Source organism: Grampus griseus (assembly GCF_964374135.1).
Source record: "Grampus griseus genome assembly, chromosome: 8".
In the NCBI taxonomy this organism is placed as follows: Eukaryota; Metazoa; Chordata; class Mammalia; order Artiodactyla; family Delphinidae; genus Grampus; species Grampus griseus.
In genome coordinates this window covers 97,214,147-97,234,800 of record NC_139002.1, presented here as the reverse complement: position 1 = coordinate 97,234,800, position 20,654 = coordinate 97,214,147, and the positions used below count along the sequence as shown (strand labels likewise).

At 39.2% G+C, this 20,654-nt stretch overlaps 1 protein-coding gene across 1 annotated transcript in view; it reads right to left on the bottom strand.

The window, feature by feature from the left end:
* Positions 1-16,677, bottom strand: part of CSTPP1 (centriolar satellite-associated tubulin polyglutamylase complex regulator 1) — a gene marked incomplete at its 3' end in the record, with an annotated part of 185,564 nt that extends 168,887 nt beyond the window's left edge. The window contains exon 1 of the mRNA XM_082660053.1: positions 16,574-16,677. Within this exon, the coding sequence (XP_082516179.1) occupies positions 16,574-16,619 (46 nt within the window). The 5' untranslated portion in view covers positions 16,620-16,677. The remainder of the gene's footprint in view (positions 1-16,573) is intronic.
* Positions 16,678-20,654: the final 3,977 nt, after the last annotated feature.

The following is a 20,654-nucleotide window of genomic DNA, read 5'->3' as shown; positions in this document are numbered from 1 at the left end:
GAGCACTCTAGCATAAGTCTTTTAGTAAACTTATGTCTGCATTTCAGTTGGTTCTGTGCCTTGAAGTAAATGACTGCGCCATAGGGTATGAGTATGTTCAACTTTAGTATATACTACCAAAGAGCTTTCCTGGTTTGCAGATGACCACCTTCTTCCTCAGGGTGAAAAGAGCGATTATCTCTCTTGTTTCTCTTCATATGATCCCATGATGAAGCCTCCACCCTCATGACCTAATTACCTCCCAAAGGCCTCACTTCCAAATACCATCACATTGGGGATTAGGGCTTCAACATAGGAGCAGGGCATAAGGACATTTTCAGGTGATGAAAATGTTATATATCGTAACTGAGGTGACAATTACATGGCTATATACATATATCGAAGCTTATTAAATCTTACCCTTATAATTTGTGATTTATGGATGATAAATTACACATCCATAAAAATGACAGAAAAAAGAAAGATGAGTTTTTTCTGAGTTAATGACAAATTTTGTAATTTATGAACTATTTGTTTCTGAAAGCTCAAAAAAAATCACCAACTTGTTTGTGTACTTTTAGTTTTATTATTTAATTCTATTTTATATTTTCTTTGGTTTGCTACTTTGCTCCTTTTCTAAATTCTTTAAGCTTAATTACCTTTCTATTTCTTATTAATTTATAACAATAATTTTTCCTCAAAGTATTGCTTTTTGCCCATAGATTTTAATTGTGCTGGGATCAAAAAATAGTTTATTGTTATTTCTCAAATTTATTATCTAACATAGTTGTAAAGGAAAGTAATTTTTAAACTATCCTTGTGGTTAGGTAACTTTTAAATTATACTTTTATTATCTCTAATTTTATTTTATTATAGCTTGAGGATGCAATATATATAATTTCTACTTTTTATTAACCAAAAACTTCTTTGTATATGATAAATGTTTGTAAAAGATCCATATATTTTTTATTTCCAAATTTTCCCCTTTAGTCTTTTCCTAAATGTTCTAATTTTACCTTATTGTTTGTACATGTTGTTTGTACATACCACATGACTAATGTATACATACCATTTCCTTAGTGATGATAAACACTGAATATTAACTTAAGCAAAAATCATAGTTTTACTGGAAGGCTAGGAGGAAGGAAATTTAGAGGATATAAAAGCACTAAATCCATCATAAGAAGTCATTAGATAACATCTATAACTGAAAAATCAAGGAAAGTAGTTTAAGCATGTTACTTTAAAATATGTAGAAAAATATCAAAAGACATGGTGAAAAAATCTGTAAGTAGTCTTCTCTGAGGAGTAGGATTTAGAGGCAAGAAGTTTGGGTGGTATGGTACTATTGTGTTTTGTTAAAACTTTCATAAATCCATTTGACTGATAAAATTCTGTAGCTAATATAAATATACATTAAATTAAACAATTTTTGTTCTATTTGGATTTTCCCTCTTTACCCATTATTTGTAACATGTTGTTTTCCTAAAAGTTTTTCAATCATTTCATCTAATTATTACTTTGCAATATTTTTGTATTTTTTTCTTTTAGAATTTACATAGTCGACTTTGTTCCTATTTACGTTCTTTGTTGCTTCTTTTTTCAAAGGATTTATTTATACATCCTTACTTCAAATGTCTTAATGCTGCTCAGAATTCTTATACTTGTCCCTAGTCAAGCTATCTTTCTTCTTTCCTACAGCAACTTGTTTCTTCTTTTCCTCAGCAATACAAATTTTCTTTGCTCTCTTTTATGCCTTTTACTTTTGTTTCCCTAACTCTTAAGGAGATAACCTTGAATCTTACTTCAAAGACAAACACAAGGTTAAGTGGTCAGGTAAAGAACATCAACTTTCAGCTCCATTTCTAAGCTTAACTCTGTCCTTCACCATTTTTTTAAATTAATTAATTAATTTATTGTTGGCTGCGTTGGGTCTTCGTTGCTGCGTGCGGGCTTTCTCTAGCTGCGGCAAGCGGGGGCTACTCCTCGTTGTGGTGCACAGGCTTCCCACCCTGCTGGCTTCCCCCGTTGCCGAGCACGGGCTCTAGGCGCGCGGGCTTCAGCAGTTGTGGCACGTGGGCTCGGTAGTTGCGGCACATGGGCTCTAGAGCGCAGGTTCGGCAGTTGTGGCGCACGAGCTTAGTTGCTCCGCGGCATGTGGGATCCTCCCGGACCAGGGCTTGAAACCACGTCCCCTGCATTGGCAGGCGGATTCTTAACCACTGCGCCACCAGGGAAGCCCTCCTTCACCATTTTTACTTTCTGTCTGTTGTTCAAATACAATTATTCTTTGTAGAGTCAGGGTTTCTTTCTTTTTCTTTTTTATTGATATATAATTGACATATATTAATTTCAGGTGTACAATATGACGATTCAATATTTGTATATATTGTGAAATGATCACCACAGTAAGTCTAATTAACATCCATCATCATACACAGTTACAATTTTTTTTCTTGTGATGAGAACTTGTAAGATCTACTCTCTTAGCAACTTTCAAATATACAATACAGGATTATTAACTACAGTCACCATGTTGTACATTACATCCCCAGAATTTATTTACTGTATGACTGGAAGTTTGTACCTTTTCCCCACCTTCACCCATTTCACCCACTCTCCACCCTCCACCTCTCTGGCAATCACCAATCTTTTCTCTGTATCTATGAGTCCAGGTTTTTTAAAGATATTAAATATTACATACATATAAGATCATATGGTATTTGTCTTTCTCTAACTTATTTCACTTAAAATAATGTCCTCAAGGTCCATCCATGTTGTTATAAGTGGCAGGACTTCCTTCTTCTTTATTGCTGAATAATATCCTTGTAAAGTTGTTCTAAAGCCATCTTAGGACCTGATTTCTCACTTGGGAACTCCTGCTAACTGCGAAAAATCTTACCTATAAGCTGCTTTCAAATGTAATAAAATGTTTGTCCACACTAAATATAACAATAAAAGTGACATTATACTATGTTTTATAAATGTATAATTAAACATTTACCTATAGTTCAGGGTCAATAAATATTTTATAGGCATCAAATATTTTCAAAGATCTCAGAACAGTTTATAGATTAGGCACAATGCCTATAGTGCCCAATGGATAAACATAGCCCTGATTCCCACCTCCAAAAACAAGCTTGCTCCTCTGCCCTTGATCCTGGAATTCCCTCCCACCTCTTCTGAAAAAGCGTTCCATCATTTAATTATCTTGTTCTTCTCTTGGATCCTCTCTCTCTCCTCGGCTATGGCTCCCTTTCCTTCAGCCTATAAACATACTCAAGTCTCTCTGCCATCTAAAAACTTAAAAACAACAATAAACTCTCCCTACTCTTGCTATCACCCCCCCTCCTCCTTCCCCAATCCACCGAACTTCTGGAAACAAATCCAGCCTACCTATTGTCTCTAATCCCTCACCCTTCCCATTTACTCTTCAATCCAGGAAAATCTGGCGTCCTGCCACACTACTCCACTGAAACTTCGCACCTAATGCCACTAACAATCTCTTCTGCAGCTCTTATCTTATCTGACCTCTCTGCGACAAGTGCTATTACTGAACACTCCCTCCATCTTGAAACTCACTCCTCCCCCAGTTTCCGTGGCACCACATTTTCCTTGTTCTTCTAAAACTCTCACTCTCAGTATAGGAAGATAAATATCTTTATTTATTGTAAAACTAGCTCTCTGGAAACAAGATTTAAGTTCCTACAATGGGTCCAACTCCCACTCAGAGAAGTTTTATTTGGCAGCAAAGTAAGCCCCAACACCCAGCAGCCAACACAACAGTAGAGAACTAAAACGCTAACATTCCATGTGCTCACTAAAGTGTAGAAAGGGACTCTTCTGATTTGGAAGATGTTGGAAATGTTTACAAAGGACAGAGAAGTGTTCCAAGAGAAATGACAGGAGACATAGAGTTAAGAAAGAAAAAAATAATAAAAAGGGAGCAACCATGGGCTTCCCTGGTGGTGCAGTGGTTAGGAATCCACCTGCCAATGCAGGGGGCACTGGTTCGAGCCCTGGTCCGGGAAGATCCCACATGCCGCGGAGCAACTAGGCCCGTGCACCACAACTACTGAGCCTGTGTCCTAGAGCTGGAGTGCCACACTACTGAAGCCCACGCACCTAGACCCTGTGCCCCGCAACAAGAGAAGCCACCGCAATGAGATGCCCATGCACTGCAATGAAGAGTAGCCCCTGTTCACCGCAACTGGAGAAAGCCTGCACACAGCAATGAAGACCCAATGCAGCCAAAAATAAATAAAATAAATAAATTTATTTTTTTTAAAAAAGGGAGCAACCAAGCTCAGTAGTAGCATAAGGCAGAAGAATGGAGAACACGGACAAGGGATAAAATACTCTGTACTTAACAGAGGTAGAGGTAGGGGAGGAAAAGTCAAACACCTACTGATACATCTGTGCTTCGCTTCTGAATAAGGGCAAGCACCTACTAACAATACACATACCAGGTATGGCAGGTTATTGTTTGCACACCCCAAAATATGTGCTCCTATTCTTCTTACACACAATCGTCTGGTTGGACTTCAATTCTTAAGCTCCTCTGCAGTTAGCAGGGGCCTTATATTAAGTCCTCACCTATGAAATGTGAGCACAAGTGATGTTTGCAACTTCTGCCTTACTTGCTTAAAAGGTGTTTGCCCTGGACTTGCTCCTTCCCCTTTTCCTTTCTATAACGGGAAATGGCTACAATGGAGGCATCCTCAGAAACCATGGGTTTCAAATGGCTTGGCTGCCCTGCTAACCTGAAATCCCATGATGGCTTCCTAGAGCAGATCCTGCCATCCGCATCCTGGACTCAGGTTAAGTTAGAAAGAAATAAAGTTCTCTCTTGTATGAGCCATTGCACTGGAGGGGGCAGTTGTGGTGGTGGATCTTTTTATAACAGCTGCTCAACCATCACCCTGAGATCAGTGGCACAAAAGCACCTAGAGTACAAAACCTCAGTATACCTCAACATTTTACTGACAAAGTAGGAAACATTAGTCTGGAGAGAGGGGAGTTTTGAGCATAGGGGGAAGTTCTTACCATTAATTAATAACTATAAAGTCAGATTTAACTAACATTGATTGAATGGCACCCCAAAGCACTAAATTTGGAACCAGAAGTACTAGTCAAATCTTAGCTCCACCTACTGCTATCTATTACATATAAACGTTGGAAATTTTACTTAAGTTCTCTGAGTCCCCGTTTCCTAGCATCCACCCTCATGAGTAAATGTCATAACACATCTACAGTACAATATAATAAATAATGTCTCAAATAATGACACCACAACATAAAGAAATGTTAAATTATGTTCTATTATACCAGAGAATCTGGGGAATATATCATATATTCTGTAGACATTTCTGTTAAAATATTAAGTTCTAATCCTTCAATCCTTGTGAACTGAATAGGAAAGAGGGCCTTGAGAAATCAGACCTAAAAGCAAAGCAGCTAACAACACAGGCTCTAGGGTCAGATAAACTTCATTCAAGCTTCACCTCCACATTTACTAGCTTGGTGACCTTGGGCAAGTTACATAACCTAAATTTCAGTTTCCTCATGGAAAAGTGAGGATCAGGCTGGTACCTGCCTCACAAATATCTTGTAAGGACTAAATGAGATTGCTGTCCATCTCCAGTCCTCCTGTATATGAGAATGACTCCAGCTGCCATACCAAGAGCATCTATTTGAATATACTTCCCACTTAAGACAGTATTTGGGGGGCTGGACTTACTTAGAAGTTGGAATATTACCTCTGTATTTAAAAAAATGTAAGAGAAATAATCTCTGCTAAGCAGTTAGAATTTAAATGAAATAGTGTTTCCCATTTAGTGTCATCTAATAGAAAATTAAATCTGGGAAGTGAGGTTACCCAAGTGTTACTATACTTGGAAACAACAGATGAAATTTTAAACTTGAAAATTACACGAGGGGGTCTTCTCAGGTTTTGTTGCCTAAAATCTTATGAAAATACCAACAAAAATGGAAGCAGAGATATTAGCGATAATTTTGTCAATTAAAAAATATAATTTCTCTTCTGATGTCCCTTCTCCTCTAAAGATAATAACCAAAGCTGGTTTTATTACTTGGCTGAGTTTAAGAACTTTCCAGTTAGGGAACTCGATGTCAGGTCCTTCAACAATAATTATTTTCTCTTAACTACTAAGAAATATGATAAGAAAAGTTCACAATGTGAGACAAAACAATCACTTCTTTTCCTTATGAGTTTGTTTCTTTAGAAACATGAGATCAAAACCAAATATTTACTGGAAGAACAAAGGTCAAAACAGTCTCTACCTATGTCCAGACATGGCAACAAAAATTAGCAAGATTCAGACTTCCCTGGTGGCGCAGTTGTTAAGAATCTGCCTGCCAATGCAGGGAACACGGGTTCGAGCCCTGGTCCGGGAAGATCCCACATGCCGCGGAGCAACTAAGCCCGTGTGCCACAACTACTGAGCCTGCACTCTAGAGCCCACGAGCCACAATTACTGAGCCCTCGTGCCACAGCTACTGAAGCCCACGCGCCTAGAGCCCATGCTCCTCAACAAGAAGCCACCTCAATGAAAAGCCCACGCCCCACAATGAAGAGGAGCCCCCAATCACCGCAACTAGAGAAAGCTTCCACGTGCAGCAACGAAGACCCAATGCAGCCAAAATTAAATGAATTAATTAAAAAAAATTAGCAAGACTCCAAAGACTATTCATAGGCATAATCTGGAAAAGAAAAAAGGCAGGGCCATTCTTCCTGAAGACCTAACCTATTTTCTTCTACCTGTATATTCACTATCCTCTACCATGCCAATCCTTGAAGACAAGGCAAAAGACTGATGGCACATATAAGACTTTATAAGTTAATCATGTGTTTAAATATCAGGTTTGGTGGTCTAGAGACTATCAAGAAAGACTATCAATTTTAGGTCTCATTAAATAGTTTACTTTAAGATACTTGACATATATTAATTCACCCTCTCAACCCCCTATGAGGTAGCTTTTATCAACTCCATGTGTTGGGGAAATTTGATGAAGGACAATAATAATGCTATTTTCTATTTACAAAATACCTTTCTTATAAAGAGCTCCACATGTTTTATCTTCTCAGTCTTCTAACATTCCTGTGAAGTAGGTGGTAATATTACCTTTTCCTTTCTTATAGGTAAAATGCTAGGACTCAAGGGGCTTAATGACTTACTCACATGGTAGCTTGTATTTTATCCACTAACTAGAACATACTGCTTGGGATTAACACTAGACCATGGACTCAAGTCTGAACTGCACATAATTCAAAAGTGTCAAGCTTCTAGTTTTCTCTACAGCCATCTTTCAACACATCACATTCCAAAAAAGAGTGGGGTCATGCTTGCTGTTTAAGCTCATGTGCTCACTGTTTATAAAGCTTATTATCATTTCTCTAAATTGCACTATTTAAGTTTTGTCTAAATGCCTGAAAGCTAAATTATTTTTTGTTTACTCTCTGTGCACTAGTATTATAAATGATGTCATCAGGAATATACAAAACTGTTAGACAAAGCTGCAGGGCCAATAAAAGCAACTCACTTGGGCAAGAGTGTGCTTCTTCTTCTCCCCCCGCCCCCCGCCCTCCTCCTTTTTTGAAGTAGGCATCACACAAAAAGATGACTCATTAAGCCCAAAAGAGTTGACTATGCCATGTAAGGGCTTCTTATGCAGCCCTCCACAAAGAGACCTGAGTGGCAGCATAAGGCCTCCTCTTCTGTGCATTTTCCTCCAGGCAGAATGTGCATTTGTGTGGCTACATACACAATTATAATCTCCCCTGAAAAGCAATTCCTTCCATATGACAGGCTGAACAGTGGCCTGAGTGCTAGCCTCATGTTGCCTGTGCAGTTAACATGCTGAAATAGCAGACACATTTAATCTCTCCTTTCTGAAAAACTAAGATAGGACAGAAGAAGCGAAGCTGGAAAGAAATCCACACAGAGAGAAAGGAAGGCAGCCCAAGCGCCCAAACTCACTTTCTCATGGGCTGAGCTTCTTTGTGTGTTGCCTACTTACGTGTCAATTTGCAGGACTTTAGGGCATGAGAACCATGGAGCCGAGTGGTTCTGGCAGCCTCTCCATTTGACAAGCAAAGCCAGAGACATGCGGCCTTTTGGTACATTTCACATTCAAAAGTGTTATTGTTTCAAACATGCTTATTTTAAAATATATAATTTTCCCATTTAGTGCACATGTTGTATGTAAGTTGGCCACAGGAGGGGTTCTGCCACATGATCTTTAAAAAGAAAAAAAAATGGCAATGGCTCTAATGTAGCCCCATCCCTGCCAGATACCTCTGTTTACTGTGGGGGGCAGTGCGCTATCCCAGGTGAGAGAAGTCTGAATTTAACAAACACCTGATATGAAGGCTAGGGCACAAACAGATTTCTGTCTTAGATTACAGAAACTGAAGCTTGTGTTTTACCACAATTACCTGTAATCTCAGGGCCAGATAATAGTATTAACAAGACCTTGAGCTACACAATAGGACAGCTGGAAAAAGGCTCTTACTCTCTCCAAAGAACAGTGCTTTTAAAAAGCTAATTCAATGAAGAAAAAGAAAGGGCTCTGAAAGTGCCTTCTCAAACAATATTTACTTTTACTGCGTTCCTGCTAATCAAACAAAACTTAGTCACAAGCTTTTATGAAAAATACATTGGATGATTTCAGCAGTAATTACTTTGTTTAAAGAAAGGTGCTTAAGAGAAAACATAGCTAATGGGATCGGTAATTTGGTAAGTTCAGATGTGTATGGGAAAATCCCTCCTCTCTTTGATAAATCATTAAAATTCTGCTCAGATAAATGTGTTTTGACTTGAAATTCCAATCATAGAATGAGCAATTTCCTAAGGCCCGTAGGGAAGTAGCGCAAGGGCATCCCAACACAGTGGACCCAGGGATTAGTTGACAAGGGTAATTCCAGTCTTAAAGCATATTACTCTGCCCAACTGAAGATGGAATCTCAAGGAGATGCCCCCAAATTGTATAAAATTTCCTTCCTTCATAAAATATCATTTAAAAAAATGAATTAAATCTTACTGTTGTGTAACCGAAACAAAGAAAATGTGTCAACCATGAAATTAAATTTACTCATTTAGCAAACATGGTATTTATGCAAATAACAGTGATCCCCAACTTTGGGACAGCATTCAGATGAAAGATTTTAATCAGTCATCCTTTTTTTTTGTCAATGGAAGAAGGAGAAAAAAGCTTAGTGTCTCTCACACAGTAGGAATTCAATAACTATTTGTTGAACTGGAGTCCCTTCTCTCATTTGAAAAAAAAAATTATTTTGCTACTTAAAGCAGACTATTCATCTAACAATTGCGCACTTAACTTGGGCCAAGCACCGTGCTAGATTTTGGAGATACTGAGAGAATAAGCCTGCCCTTATGGCTTACATTCTAGTAAGAAACAGTAACAAAATATACAGATAGATAAATAAGATAATTGTGATAAGTGCTAAGAAGGCTATAAACACGATAATGAACTAGAGATAAGCTAATGGCTCATTTTGTCTCTTCTCATCTACTATTATTAGTTTTTAAAACTTTAATTACCTACTCAGCTTCCTAAATTTACTCATTTAGCAAATGTGGTATTTATAACAAATAAAAGAGATCCCCAACTTTTGGACGGCATTTGGAGGAAAGATTTTAAGATTACTTGAATATATAAATGATAAGCAAAGTAAACAATTTACAGAACCTTAGAATTTAAACCCTAGAATAACACTGACATCACCTGCAATCAGTTACCTTGGAGAAATGGGGATGGGTAAGGGTCAACAACGTGCCTTAGAACTCACTTGCTCTTTTTTCTCCCCAGCAAAAACATTATTAGGGCTTCCCTGGTGGCACAGTGGTTAAGAATCCGCCTGCCAGTGCAGGGGACACGGGTTCGAGCCCTGGTCTGGGAGGATCCCACATGCTGTAGAGAAACTAAGCCCGTGCGCTACAACTACAGAGATGGGAAATAAGTGTCATTATAGAGCAAGTGAACTGTATATATGCAGGTGTCTTGGCGATTTCCCAATTTTGTTGGCACTTATTAACACTGTCACTTTGTGTTACAGTCATTTATGAATATGTCTCATCTCCCATCTTTGGCATAAGTTTCCTGTAGGGAGGAACACTTCGTATTCATGCTTTGCTTTATATAGAGAAGGTATTCAGGAAGAAAGAAAGAAAGAAAGGAACAATTAGGAAGAAAAGAAAGGAAGCGGAAGGGGGGAAGAAGAAAGGAAGGAGATTGTTTTGTGAACACGTTCATTACTGTTTTTAAGTGACCAGCTTTATATATTTTAAACCTAGTTTCCAAAGATTTAGGAAGTCAGCGTAACATCTGTAATATTTCTTTTTCTTTCTGCAACAACCCAAGCATTCTAAAGTTCTAACAGTATTTCTGTTGACTTATTGTAAATAGCAATGTTTCCTAGCATAGGGTTGTGTTTGGAAGATTCACTCATTATATTCAAACAAAAATAAGTTTGCTTATCAGGATTCATCCAAAAGCAAAAAAAGAAATTGTGCCAGGCAGTAAGACAAGTAAATATCATGTGCTATGATATCAGCAAATGCAAAAAAATAAGATTAGTAACACTTAATAATCTTCAACATAGAAAGAATCATGTCAGAACCTTTGTCAAGGCTTGAAAAAACTGTATCAACCTCATGACTGGAAGGGACTATATCAGTTACTGTTGGATGGTGTCTTAGTCCAGGTACTCTGAGAAGCAGACAACAAGACAGGATCAGACATGCAAGAGATATACTGAAAAGCCCATGAGGGAAAATGGGGAGGGAGCTGGAAGAAGCTGGGAGAGCTGACAGACCACAATGCAGGGTTGACCCTTGTAAAAAAGAGCGAGGGAGTGAGAGTATTAGACTGCAGTGCAGTGGGAGTCCTCAAGCCAAAGTCACCATCAGAGGAGTCACACTTCTCATAAAAGTGGGTCTTCCCCACCCAGTCATCCGCTGGGAGCAGCCTGCGGGAAGTGTGACCTCAATGTGAACAAGGTGTTGGATTGAGAGCTGGGGTTCAGAGTTAATTACCCTCCCCTCCACATAATAGGGGATCTGAGAGGCACAATTTCATGCCTGCCACAGATGTATTACATTTTTGTTAAAATGTAGGAGTAATAATAGCAGCTAATATTTATTGAGCACTACCCAGGTGCTCTAGAAGGAAAGGTATCTTACTCATCTTTGTGTGTCCTCTTTTTACAATGCAGATACAATGTAGCAGCCAGGCATTGCTCTAAAAGCTTACATGTATGAGGTAAGTACATTTTGCATACCAGGAAACTAAGGCACAGAGAGGTTGAGTAACTTCTTCAAGGTCACACAGCTACACAAAGTACATAGATTATTGTCATTAAAACTCTCCTAAATGGTTTATTTTTAGAAGTTATCTTCCTTATTGCCTGCAATTGAGAGATGAGTCCAGTGGCAAGAAGGAACTGGAATTTTACTATTCCCTGATCCATCCTGGTTCCTAGTATGCCCCCTCCTGGCAGAAATGTTAAATTAAGCTCTTGGAGTCACCTGAACTTACTCCAGAATCCATGCAACCATTATAAGCTGGTCTATGCAATAGCTGGAGCCTCATTTTTGGAGTTGCTCAAGGTATTCATTGCATGGAGTTTAACAATGTGGACTCTGGAGTCAGACTGCTAGATTAGAATTCTGCCTCTAGGACTCACTAACTAGTTATTTAATACCTTTGTGCTGTAGTTTCCTCATATGTGAAATGGAGATAAAAATTGAAACTATCTTCGTGTGCATTAATGTTTATAAAGCACATAAAATGTTACCTGGTACATAGTAAGTACTTAATAAGTCTTAGTTATTGCTGTTAGCTGCTCATATTTGGGGGACCCTAAGGTCAGATTATTCATATTCAATTTAACACACGTGTATGTATAAAGTGTCTAGATTGTGAAAGGTAGGTATACAATGATGAGAAAGATACAATTCCTGTGTTCAGGAAACTGATTTGCAACTAATGAACTGTTTAAGAACTCCATTCTTAAAAGGGAAGCAAGGATCACTACCCTTTACAGGCAATAGATATTTTGGTTTGTTTATTTTTATCTTCTTGGTAGAGAGGAAAAAACAGGCATGGAATCCGATAAACCTGGATTTGAATCCCTGCTTTTATGTATCATCACCTATGTGACTTTGTACAAATCAATTAGCCTTTCTAAGCCTCAGTTTCCTTATTGGTAAAATGAGGAGACGATATTAATAACTACTAAATAGGACTAATAATAACACCTAATTGTATGGTGGTTGTGAAGATTAAATGAGTTAAGGCACAGTGCTAAGCATAAATGAAGTGCTCAAAAACTATAGCTTAAAAATAACTGTCCAGTTTATTGTGATTCCTCTAAAACTATAGCCCTCAAAGGAGAAAGACCATCTCGGATTTCCTGGAGTTATCTATTATGCCAATCCACTACCAGTCTCAGTGAGAATAAGCAGTATCCATAGAAACAGAAGAGGCAAATTGAAGCATGAGTGAAAGCAAGCACCTCACCAATTTAGGTGGGGTAAAATAATAAACCTCACACCCTCATGCTTACACTCAGGTCAGCACGTAGGTAGTGTGTTTTGCAAACCTGGGACCAGAACAGGCTGCCCTTCAGCTCTAGAGAACTCTCCACACCCAACCAGATACACAGACACACCTCAGCCTCTGGCAGAAGCTTCCAATAAGTAGCTTTCATAAAGTGGAAACCTTTCAAGGGCTCTATATTTATTTCATCTCCTTACCAGACTCTCCTCTCTCTCTATTCACGCCTGGGCATTAACATAGTTCCTATCACTCCATTCTGATGAGTGCAGGCATGAACATCATGGAGTCAGTTCTGTAATGATGATCTTAAGATCCTAAGCCATTCCAGGCCATGATTACAGGTTCCTAATCCACAAAGTCAGCAGGGAATGGATCAGTTTACCCAACAGGATGAAAGACTGTTTTCTTCACTAGTAGTCAAAAAGGTAAATATAAGCCCTGGCTAGCAGGCAGAAGGGAAAATCTATGGATATTCACTGAATAGGTATCCCTGTCGTTTATACCATAATACTAAAAAGAGGTCTCCAGAAACACTTACCAAGGGATATTGAGCTTTCACTTTTCTGATGCACTGAAAACCTAGAGCTTTTCTATCTATGCAATTTTCGTTTTTCTATGTGTATTTTCTTCTCTAGGCCTACACATGTGACTTTATAACTTATTTAATAAAAAAAGAAGAAGAAGGAGAAGGAGGAGGAGAAGGAGAGGAGGAGGAAGAAAAGCCAAGCCAAAAATAACCCCTGGGGCTTCCCTGGTGGCGCAGTGGTTGAGAGTCCGCTTGCCGATGCAAGGGACACGGGTTCGTGCCCCGGTCCGGGAAGATCCCACATGCCATGGAGCGGCTGGGCCCGTGAGCCATGGCCGCTGAGCCTGCGTGTCCGGAGCCTGTGCTCCGCAACGGGAGAGGCCACAACAGTGAGAGGCCCGCGTACCGCAAAAAAATATAAATAAATAAATAATAAAAAAGTTAAAAAAAAAAAAAAAACCTCTGTAGGTATTTAAATTTTCAAATCAGAAAATATTTTATTAAATTAATCTATAAGGAGTGATTTTCAGTGGTCATTATATTGAGGGTGACTGCTTCAAAACAGCAACAGCATGCCTCTAAAAGAGACCAAACTGTAATGGGCAGGGTTGTTCTCAACTAAAGACAAATGCATTTCAGCAGAGTTGTATGGTCTGAGGAACCATGAGGAAGCCAATGAGTAGTATGACCCTGCTTAGGGCAGTATGAACGTCCAGATGGTGAATGGGACAGGAAGTTAAGGCACTTAAATATGCAACAGAACCTGAAGGAGGTTCAATAATCCAGGGTTCAATAATTAGATAAGTGGTTAGAAACTGAAGCTTTTACAACCAACCTGAAATCTTGATTCTGTTTATAGATTTATTATTAACATTGCCACTGAATTAGTGGCTGTAAAAAGCCACTTTTGGAGGGACCACCAACTTCTACTCACCAAAGCACCGGTATATTAAATATGTCAAGCCTTTGAGGCATATAATTTAAATATGTTAAGACTTTGACACAAACATCCAAGGAAGTGAACAATAGACTAGGCTTTTCAAATATTTCATAGATTAGTACTGAGTAAATAAGATAAAATACATAAAATCCTTAGCAAAAGTCTAGGCATTGTTAGACATTGATATTCTTATTCATTGGATGCAAAATTATCTGTGATATAACAATGCTCTCTCTCTCTCTCTCTCTCTCTCTCTCTCTATATATATATATATATATATATACCCCTTTCAAAAACTACACAGCCCTTAAACCTGGTGAAAAGATGCTCAACTTCAGAAAAGAAATGCACATTAAATCTACCTGGGACTATTTGTCACTTAACAGGTTGAAAAAATCTGATGGTTTGAGTTTGATATACTTTGTTGGAAAGACTATGGGGAAACAGGCATACTCTTACATTGCTAGTGCAGTGTAAAATGGTACAACCCCTGTGAAAGACGATTTGGCAATATCTATCAATATTTAAAATGCATAGGTCCCTGACCCACCAATTTCACTTTGTGGAATTTATCCTTGCAGATATACTAGCAATGGCACAAAATTACAGGTTATTCAGTGGGGTATTTTCAGTAATAGCAAAAGGCTAAAAACAACATGTGTACCAACAGAGAATTGGTCAAATAAATTATTTAAAATACTATGTAGCTAAACATTTTTTTAAAAGAATGAGAAAGCTCTCACTGACACAGAAATCACTCCGAGATATATTGAATAAAAAAAGTGTATTCTCCCTTATATACCTAATAAACTAAACTCTGGAAGGATACACAGGAAACCAGCAATAGTGGTTACTAGTGGGAGGCTGAGGATGGTTGGAAACTGGCAGATGGGGGGAAAGGGGTTGGAAGAGACTTTTCATTATAAACTTCTTTATGTTTTTTAATCTAGTTTCCATATTACTAATTCAAAAATTTAAACTAGAATTGTTTTTCATTAAAAAATGTGTATAGGGCTTCCCTGGTGGCACAGTGGTTGAGAGTCCGCCTGCCAATGCAGGGGACAAGGGTTTGTGCCCCGGTCCGGGAAGATCCCACATGCCGCGGAGCGGCTGGGCCCAAGAGCCATGGCCGCTGAGCCTGCGCGTCCGTAACCTGTGCCCCGCAACAGGAGAGGCCACAAGAGTGAGAGGCCCGTGTACAGCAAAAAAAAAAAAAAAATGTGTATAGTACATCCATACAATTGAATATTATTCAATGATAAAAAGAAATGAACTATCAAGCCAGGAAAAGACATGGAGGGACCTTAAACGCATGTTGCTCAGTGAAAAAAGCCAGTCTGAAAAGGTTACGTACTCTATGACTCCAACTATATGACATTCTGGAAATGTAAAACTTTAGAGACAGTAAAAAGATGAATGGTTGCCTGTGGTTGGGGGACCGAGGGAAGGATGAATAGACAGAGCACAGAGGATTTTCAGGGCAGTGACACTATTCTGCATAATACTATAATGGTTGATACATGACATCATGCATTTGTCAAAACTCATAAAACTGTACAACACAAAGAGTGAACCCTAATGTAAACTGTGGATTTTGGTTAATAATAATGTATCAGTATTGGTTCATCAATTGTAATGAATGTACTATATTAATGTCACATGTTAATAATGGGAAGCTCTGAGTGAGAGAGAGAGGGAGTATATGGGAACACTCTATAATATCTGCTCAATTTTCTGTAAACTTAAAATTGCTCTACAAAATAAAGTCTATTAATTTTTTAAAACGTGTGCATACATGTATGTATATACATGTATATACATACATACACACAACATACATATATCCTTTTTTCATCCAGTAAATGCCTTACACACTGAAGGTGTTACAGTGTGTGTAAAGTATTACAGCCACAGCCTTAATGGCCAAGAGCTCAAGCTCAGGAGTGGGCAAATTAGGTTCTGATCCTAGCCCTACCATTTTATAGCTGTGTGGCCTTATTTGTGCAAGTCACCTCTTCGGCCTCAGTTTCGCTGTCTGCAAAATGGAAGAAAAACACAGTCTCCTCCTGGGGCTGTTATGAAGATTCAATAAAGAATGCACGTAAAATGCTTAGCATAGTGTCTGATGTAAAAGAAATGCTCAAAAATGTTAGTTGCCGCTATAACGGTTAAATGATTGTTCACAGAATGACTGATTTGGCACTTCAAGGTTCCAAGGTTACTCCACTGGCAGCATATCAGTAATACCCCCAAAGGCCCCTCAATTCTCAACTCCAACCTAGCCCACCTAGGACACAATCCACACTGTCTGAGCTCCAGCGGGTATACTTCAGCATTCTTTACTCCCAGATGGTGTTTTCCTCCTCGCTGGGCCTTACAAGTTCAGGCCCTGGACCGCCCCCACCCCGCCCCTCCCTAGCCCACCCTACCCGTTCCCACTCAGACCTCGCCCCGGCCTCCTCCCCAAACCCTGGCCTAATTCGTCTGCACTTCTTTCCTTCCCCGAAGCTGAAGGAAGCGCCTACCCAGATATTCGTAGTCCGGTAGGGCTAGGCGTTCCGGACTCAGCATCCTTTGACCAGGGTAGCTTCAGAGCTCCAGCTCTCCCGCTTCCGGAAGCCAGGTCGAGGGCTCTCTCTGTTGCCATGGCACCCACGCTGCGGCAGGAGAGGCTAGAGGCGGAGAGGGTGTCACGCAAACAGTCTCCGTATCGCAACGTCAAGCTGGCCACACTAGTTCCGGGAGCTGCCTCTTCGCGGCGGTCGTAGTTTCTTTGGCCTCCCTTTCTTGAGGCGTTGGTTTTAGAGGAATTTGAGGTGGAGAGTTCCTTTGAAACCATCATATTTCCCGGTGTCGAAAAATTATTGCCAGCCCTCTATATACCCGCAATTTCTGAATTTCATAACTACTCCTTTATACAACTGTTATCCTAAGTCACAATAATAGCTCCCACCCCTAAATTCCCATAAACATTTACTATTCCATTACCTATTTTTATCTCCTTATTATTTATCATCTTAAATTACTACAAAGTGCTTTCACGTGCGTATATCTTGGCTGCTTCTTGAGGTCAGGGATGTGTCTTTTCTGCCTGTGACAAGTCTGGGCATCCAGAAAGTGCTCATTAAATTCTCTATGACTTCATTGACATTTCCTTTCAAATTCCTCTTTATCTTTATAGCCCCTCCTTCTACTTCTATCCCTTACTATTTGGTACCCTTCCCAAGTGTCTTTTCTTTTCTTTTCTTTTTTTCTTACAAAGACACTTCACTTCTTGGGGGGATGGGATGCACAAACAAGGACACCTATTGGATTTTTTCCCTTATATCCCTAATTGCTCACTTTTCCTTTAAGAGGGGAGAGTGTTCATTGGTTTTCAAGTTCCCAGATATCTGGATATTTCTCTTTTTGCACCTCTCCACGCCCAACAACGGCTTAGTGGTGTGTACCACTCGTCACAGTTCAAACATAGTAGAAAAGGTCACTCTCTCCTCACTTTTTTAGTTAGCTCTCCCCCCACATGAGGTGAGGTTTTGTGGAAAGAAAGAAAACAAAAATCATTCTATCAAAGGAATGATTGGGAAACCAGTGGACCACCTACACTGGGAGAAAAAGGAAAGAGGAGGTTCTTCTCTTTGTGTTCTGAGTGGTCTATTCTTAGCCTTCTCCAGTAGAAGCTTCAAACCTCCTAATTCTCTGTTTCCCTTAAAATTGTATATGTGTCTCATTTCTAGGCTCCGGTGAGTCACTCTGAGTTTGGATGTGGTAAGGATAAAGGGACAGAGCCGAACTCAGAGCAGCATTTATTATCTTGAGGTAATAAGTTAACTAATTTGGTATTTGATGTGAAGTCCTGCATATCATAAAAAAAATGTTTGCCTTCTACCTCCACCCTTGCCTCCCACCCCCTCCCCTACCCCATGCACCTTGAGAGTTATGGGAGTTTCATAACTTTCACACCTGTGGCTTTTTACTATATTATTAATAAAGTAATAGGATGATAATTATTAAGGATTACAATTTCATTTTATTTCCAAGCAACCTGAAGCTATTCTCAGATCATTTCATTTGTCCTCATAAAACTTTCTAATGCACTTCTCCCTTTTCTAAGTAGGGAAACCGAGGAACATGTCAGGAAAATGACTTGTCTAGCATCATCCAGCCAGTCAGTGGGAGAGCTGGAACTGGATCTCAGCGATCTCAACCTCCAGGCTAGTGGTCTGACCGCTAAACCACACAGCCTCTTTTTTTAGGGTTTGTTGGCTTGGGTTTTATTTATTTATTTTTCTTTTTGCTCTGCCCTGCCAGCAACTGGAAGCTCCCAGACAAAAGAAGAGAATTTTGAGTCCAGGCTGAACATTTGACATCCCCTTATTTGTGGGGCATTATCCTGGGACTCGGAGGGTGCTGCTGTTGGGGTCTGTGTGGTGGAGCTGGGAACCAGCCCCAAGAATATAGCTTTGTTTGGGGATTAACCCATTTGTGGTTATAATAATGATAAGTTTCAGCACCAGTGGCGCCCGACTGTTAATGACTCAAAGAAAGCTAAATAAGAACAAGATGTCATCTCTGGAGCAATTTGTAGGTTTTTCCTACAGCTCCATCCCTTCCATAAAAATCCTAAGGGCCCTTATATTTAAAGTCAGTCTTCCACTCAATGTCCTAAACAGTCTATTGAGGAGGAAGACTTAGAAAAGGGCAGGTGGTCGTTAAGCTAAGGCTTCAAGAAAATTTGGGGTTGCACAGAAATAGCAGGTAGCCTTTTTAATGGTGGTGGAATTACTGCTTACAATTTTCTTCTTTATACTTTTCCATATTGTTAAATTTTTTCTATAATAGGCATGCGCTATAACCTGAAGACAAACAAACAATAAATGAGTGGCTTAAAAATCTTTAAAAAATTTTTTAGCAGAAGTGATGACATTCCATATAGTGTTTGTTTTTCCCAAGAAGGAGCCATTACTTTTAGATTTCTCTTCTGCCAGTACATTACACAAATAAGTTTTGGCAACGGGTCAGTAGTGAAGGAAGTTTTTCAGTGAAACATACACAACATCAGGTCTTAAGAAAAGGGGAAATACACAAGAATTGTTAAAGTCAAGTGTATTTCTGTGACCCTGTTGAATGTAAGAAAAGGAAAACATGTCAGCCTTCAATTTAGATGTGCTTTTCAGGTTCTTAAATTATCATTACGTACGTCTGAAATTTTTATCTAAACAATAATCATCCAGATTGACCAGTAAATCAGAAATCAACTCCACAATCCTGAAAATAAGCAAGTATTATGAAATTAGTCAAAACAGAGAGAGTGCTTGAGAGGCGACAGTACTACTGCATAAGGAATGGAAACATCAAACTCAAAACAACAGGAAAAATATCCACAAAAGAGGATATGCTGAGACACCAATTTATCAGATTATAATTCCTAATTTTAAAGAGAAAATTAATAGACATCTCTGGCTCTGCTGAGGACCTATGAAGAGACTGATAGGGAAGAAAATCCTCCCTGTTACTGAAAACCACAGAAGAGCAAATATAAATGTACCAAATAGTTTTAAACGTCAAGGAAACAATAGAAAGAAAAAATGCAGTATGACTTATTCTTACAAAGCAGGTTCAAGAAACTAGGACAAGCTTTTATCAACTCATCAAGCAGAAAGATGCTAAAGGCGAAGTAGCTACTAAGAAATGCAGGTCATGAAATTCATGCTGAGCTACTAGGCTCTTCTTCAAAGACTTATCTTCCATAAAAGCAAAGCAGAAACTATGTGTGATGCCACTGTATGAGATTTACATGTTTAGTTTAAAATGCTATTTACAGACCAATCATTTTGGACTGCCACAGGTCAACAGACCAGGGCTTTGGGAGAATTTGCAAGGAAAAATAAATGTTCCCATTTCTTGGGCAGTTAAAGAAAACTAATGCATTTTGAGAGAGTGGTTAAGAGGACATGGCTTAAATTGAACTGGAGCTCAAAGACAATTACAGACTTTTACCTTCTTGTTATTTTATATTTTCAGTGCTGCAAAAAGAGTTGGGAATTACACTTTCATGTAGTGTAAAACGGAGGAGGATTTTCTGATCCTTCTTGGTAGCCCACAAAAATTAGCTGTGCCTTCCTCTGTCCTGGAGCATGCACAGCGATAACTATTTGTGTCATTTTCACTAAGGAAATAGTAGGACAACACGACTCATTTAACATATTAGGTAAAATGGAAAAATTCCTTGAAACCCAAACTAACAAGTTTCACTCAAGAATAAACAGATGGGGGGCTTCCCTGGTGACGCAGTGGTTAAGAAGCCGGCTGCCAATGCAGGGGACACGGGTTCAAGCCCTGGCCTGGGACGATCCCACATGCCACGGAGCAACTAAGTCCGTGTGCCACAACTACTGAGCCTGTGCTTTAGAGCTCCGCAACAAGAGAAGCCACCGCAATGAGAAGCCCACGCACCGTAACAAAGAGTAGCCCCCGCTCGCCGCAACTAGAGAAAGCCTGCACTTAGCAACAAAGATCGACCTGAAAAGCTGTATATTTATAAAGAAATGGAATTTTTAGTTAAAAATCTTCCCACAAAAAGAACTCCAATCTTCAAAAATGTGATTT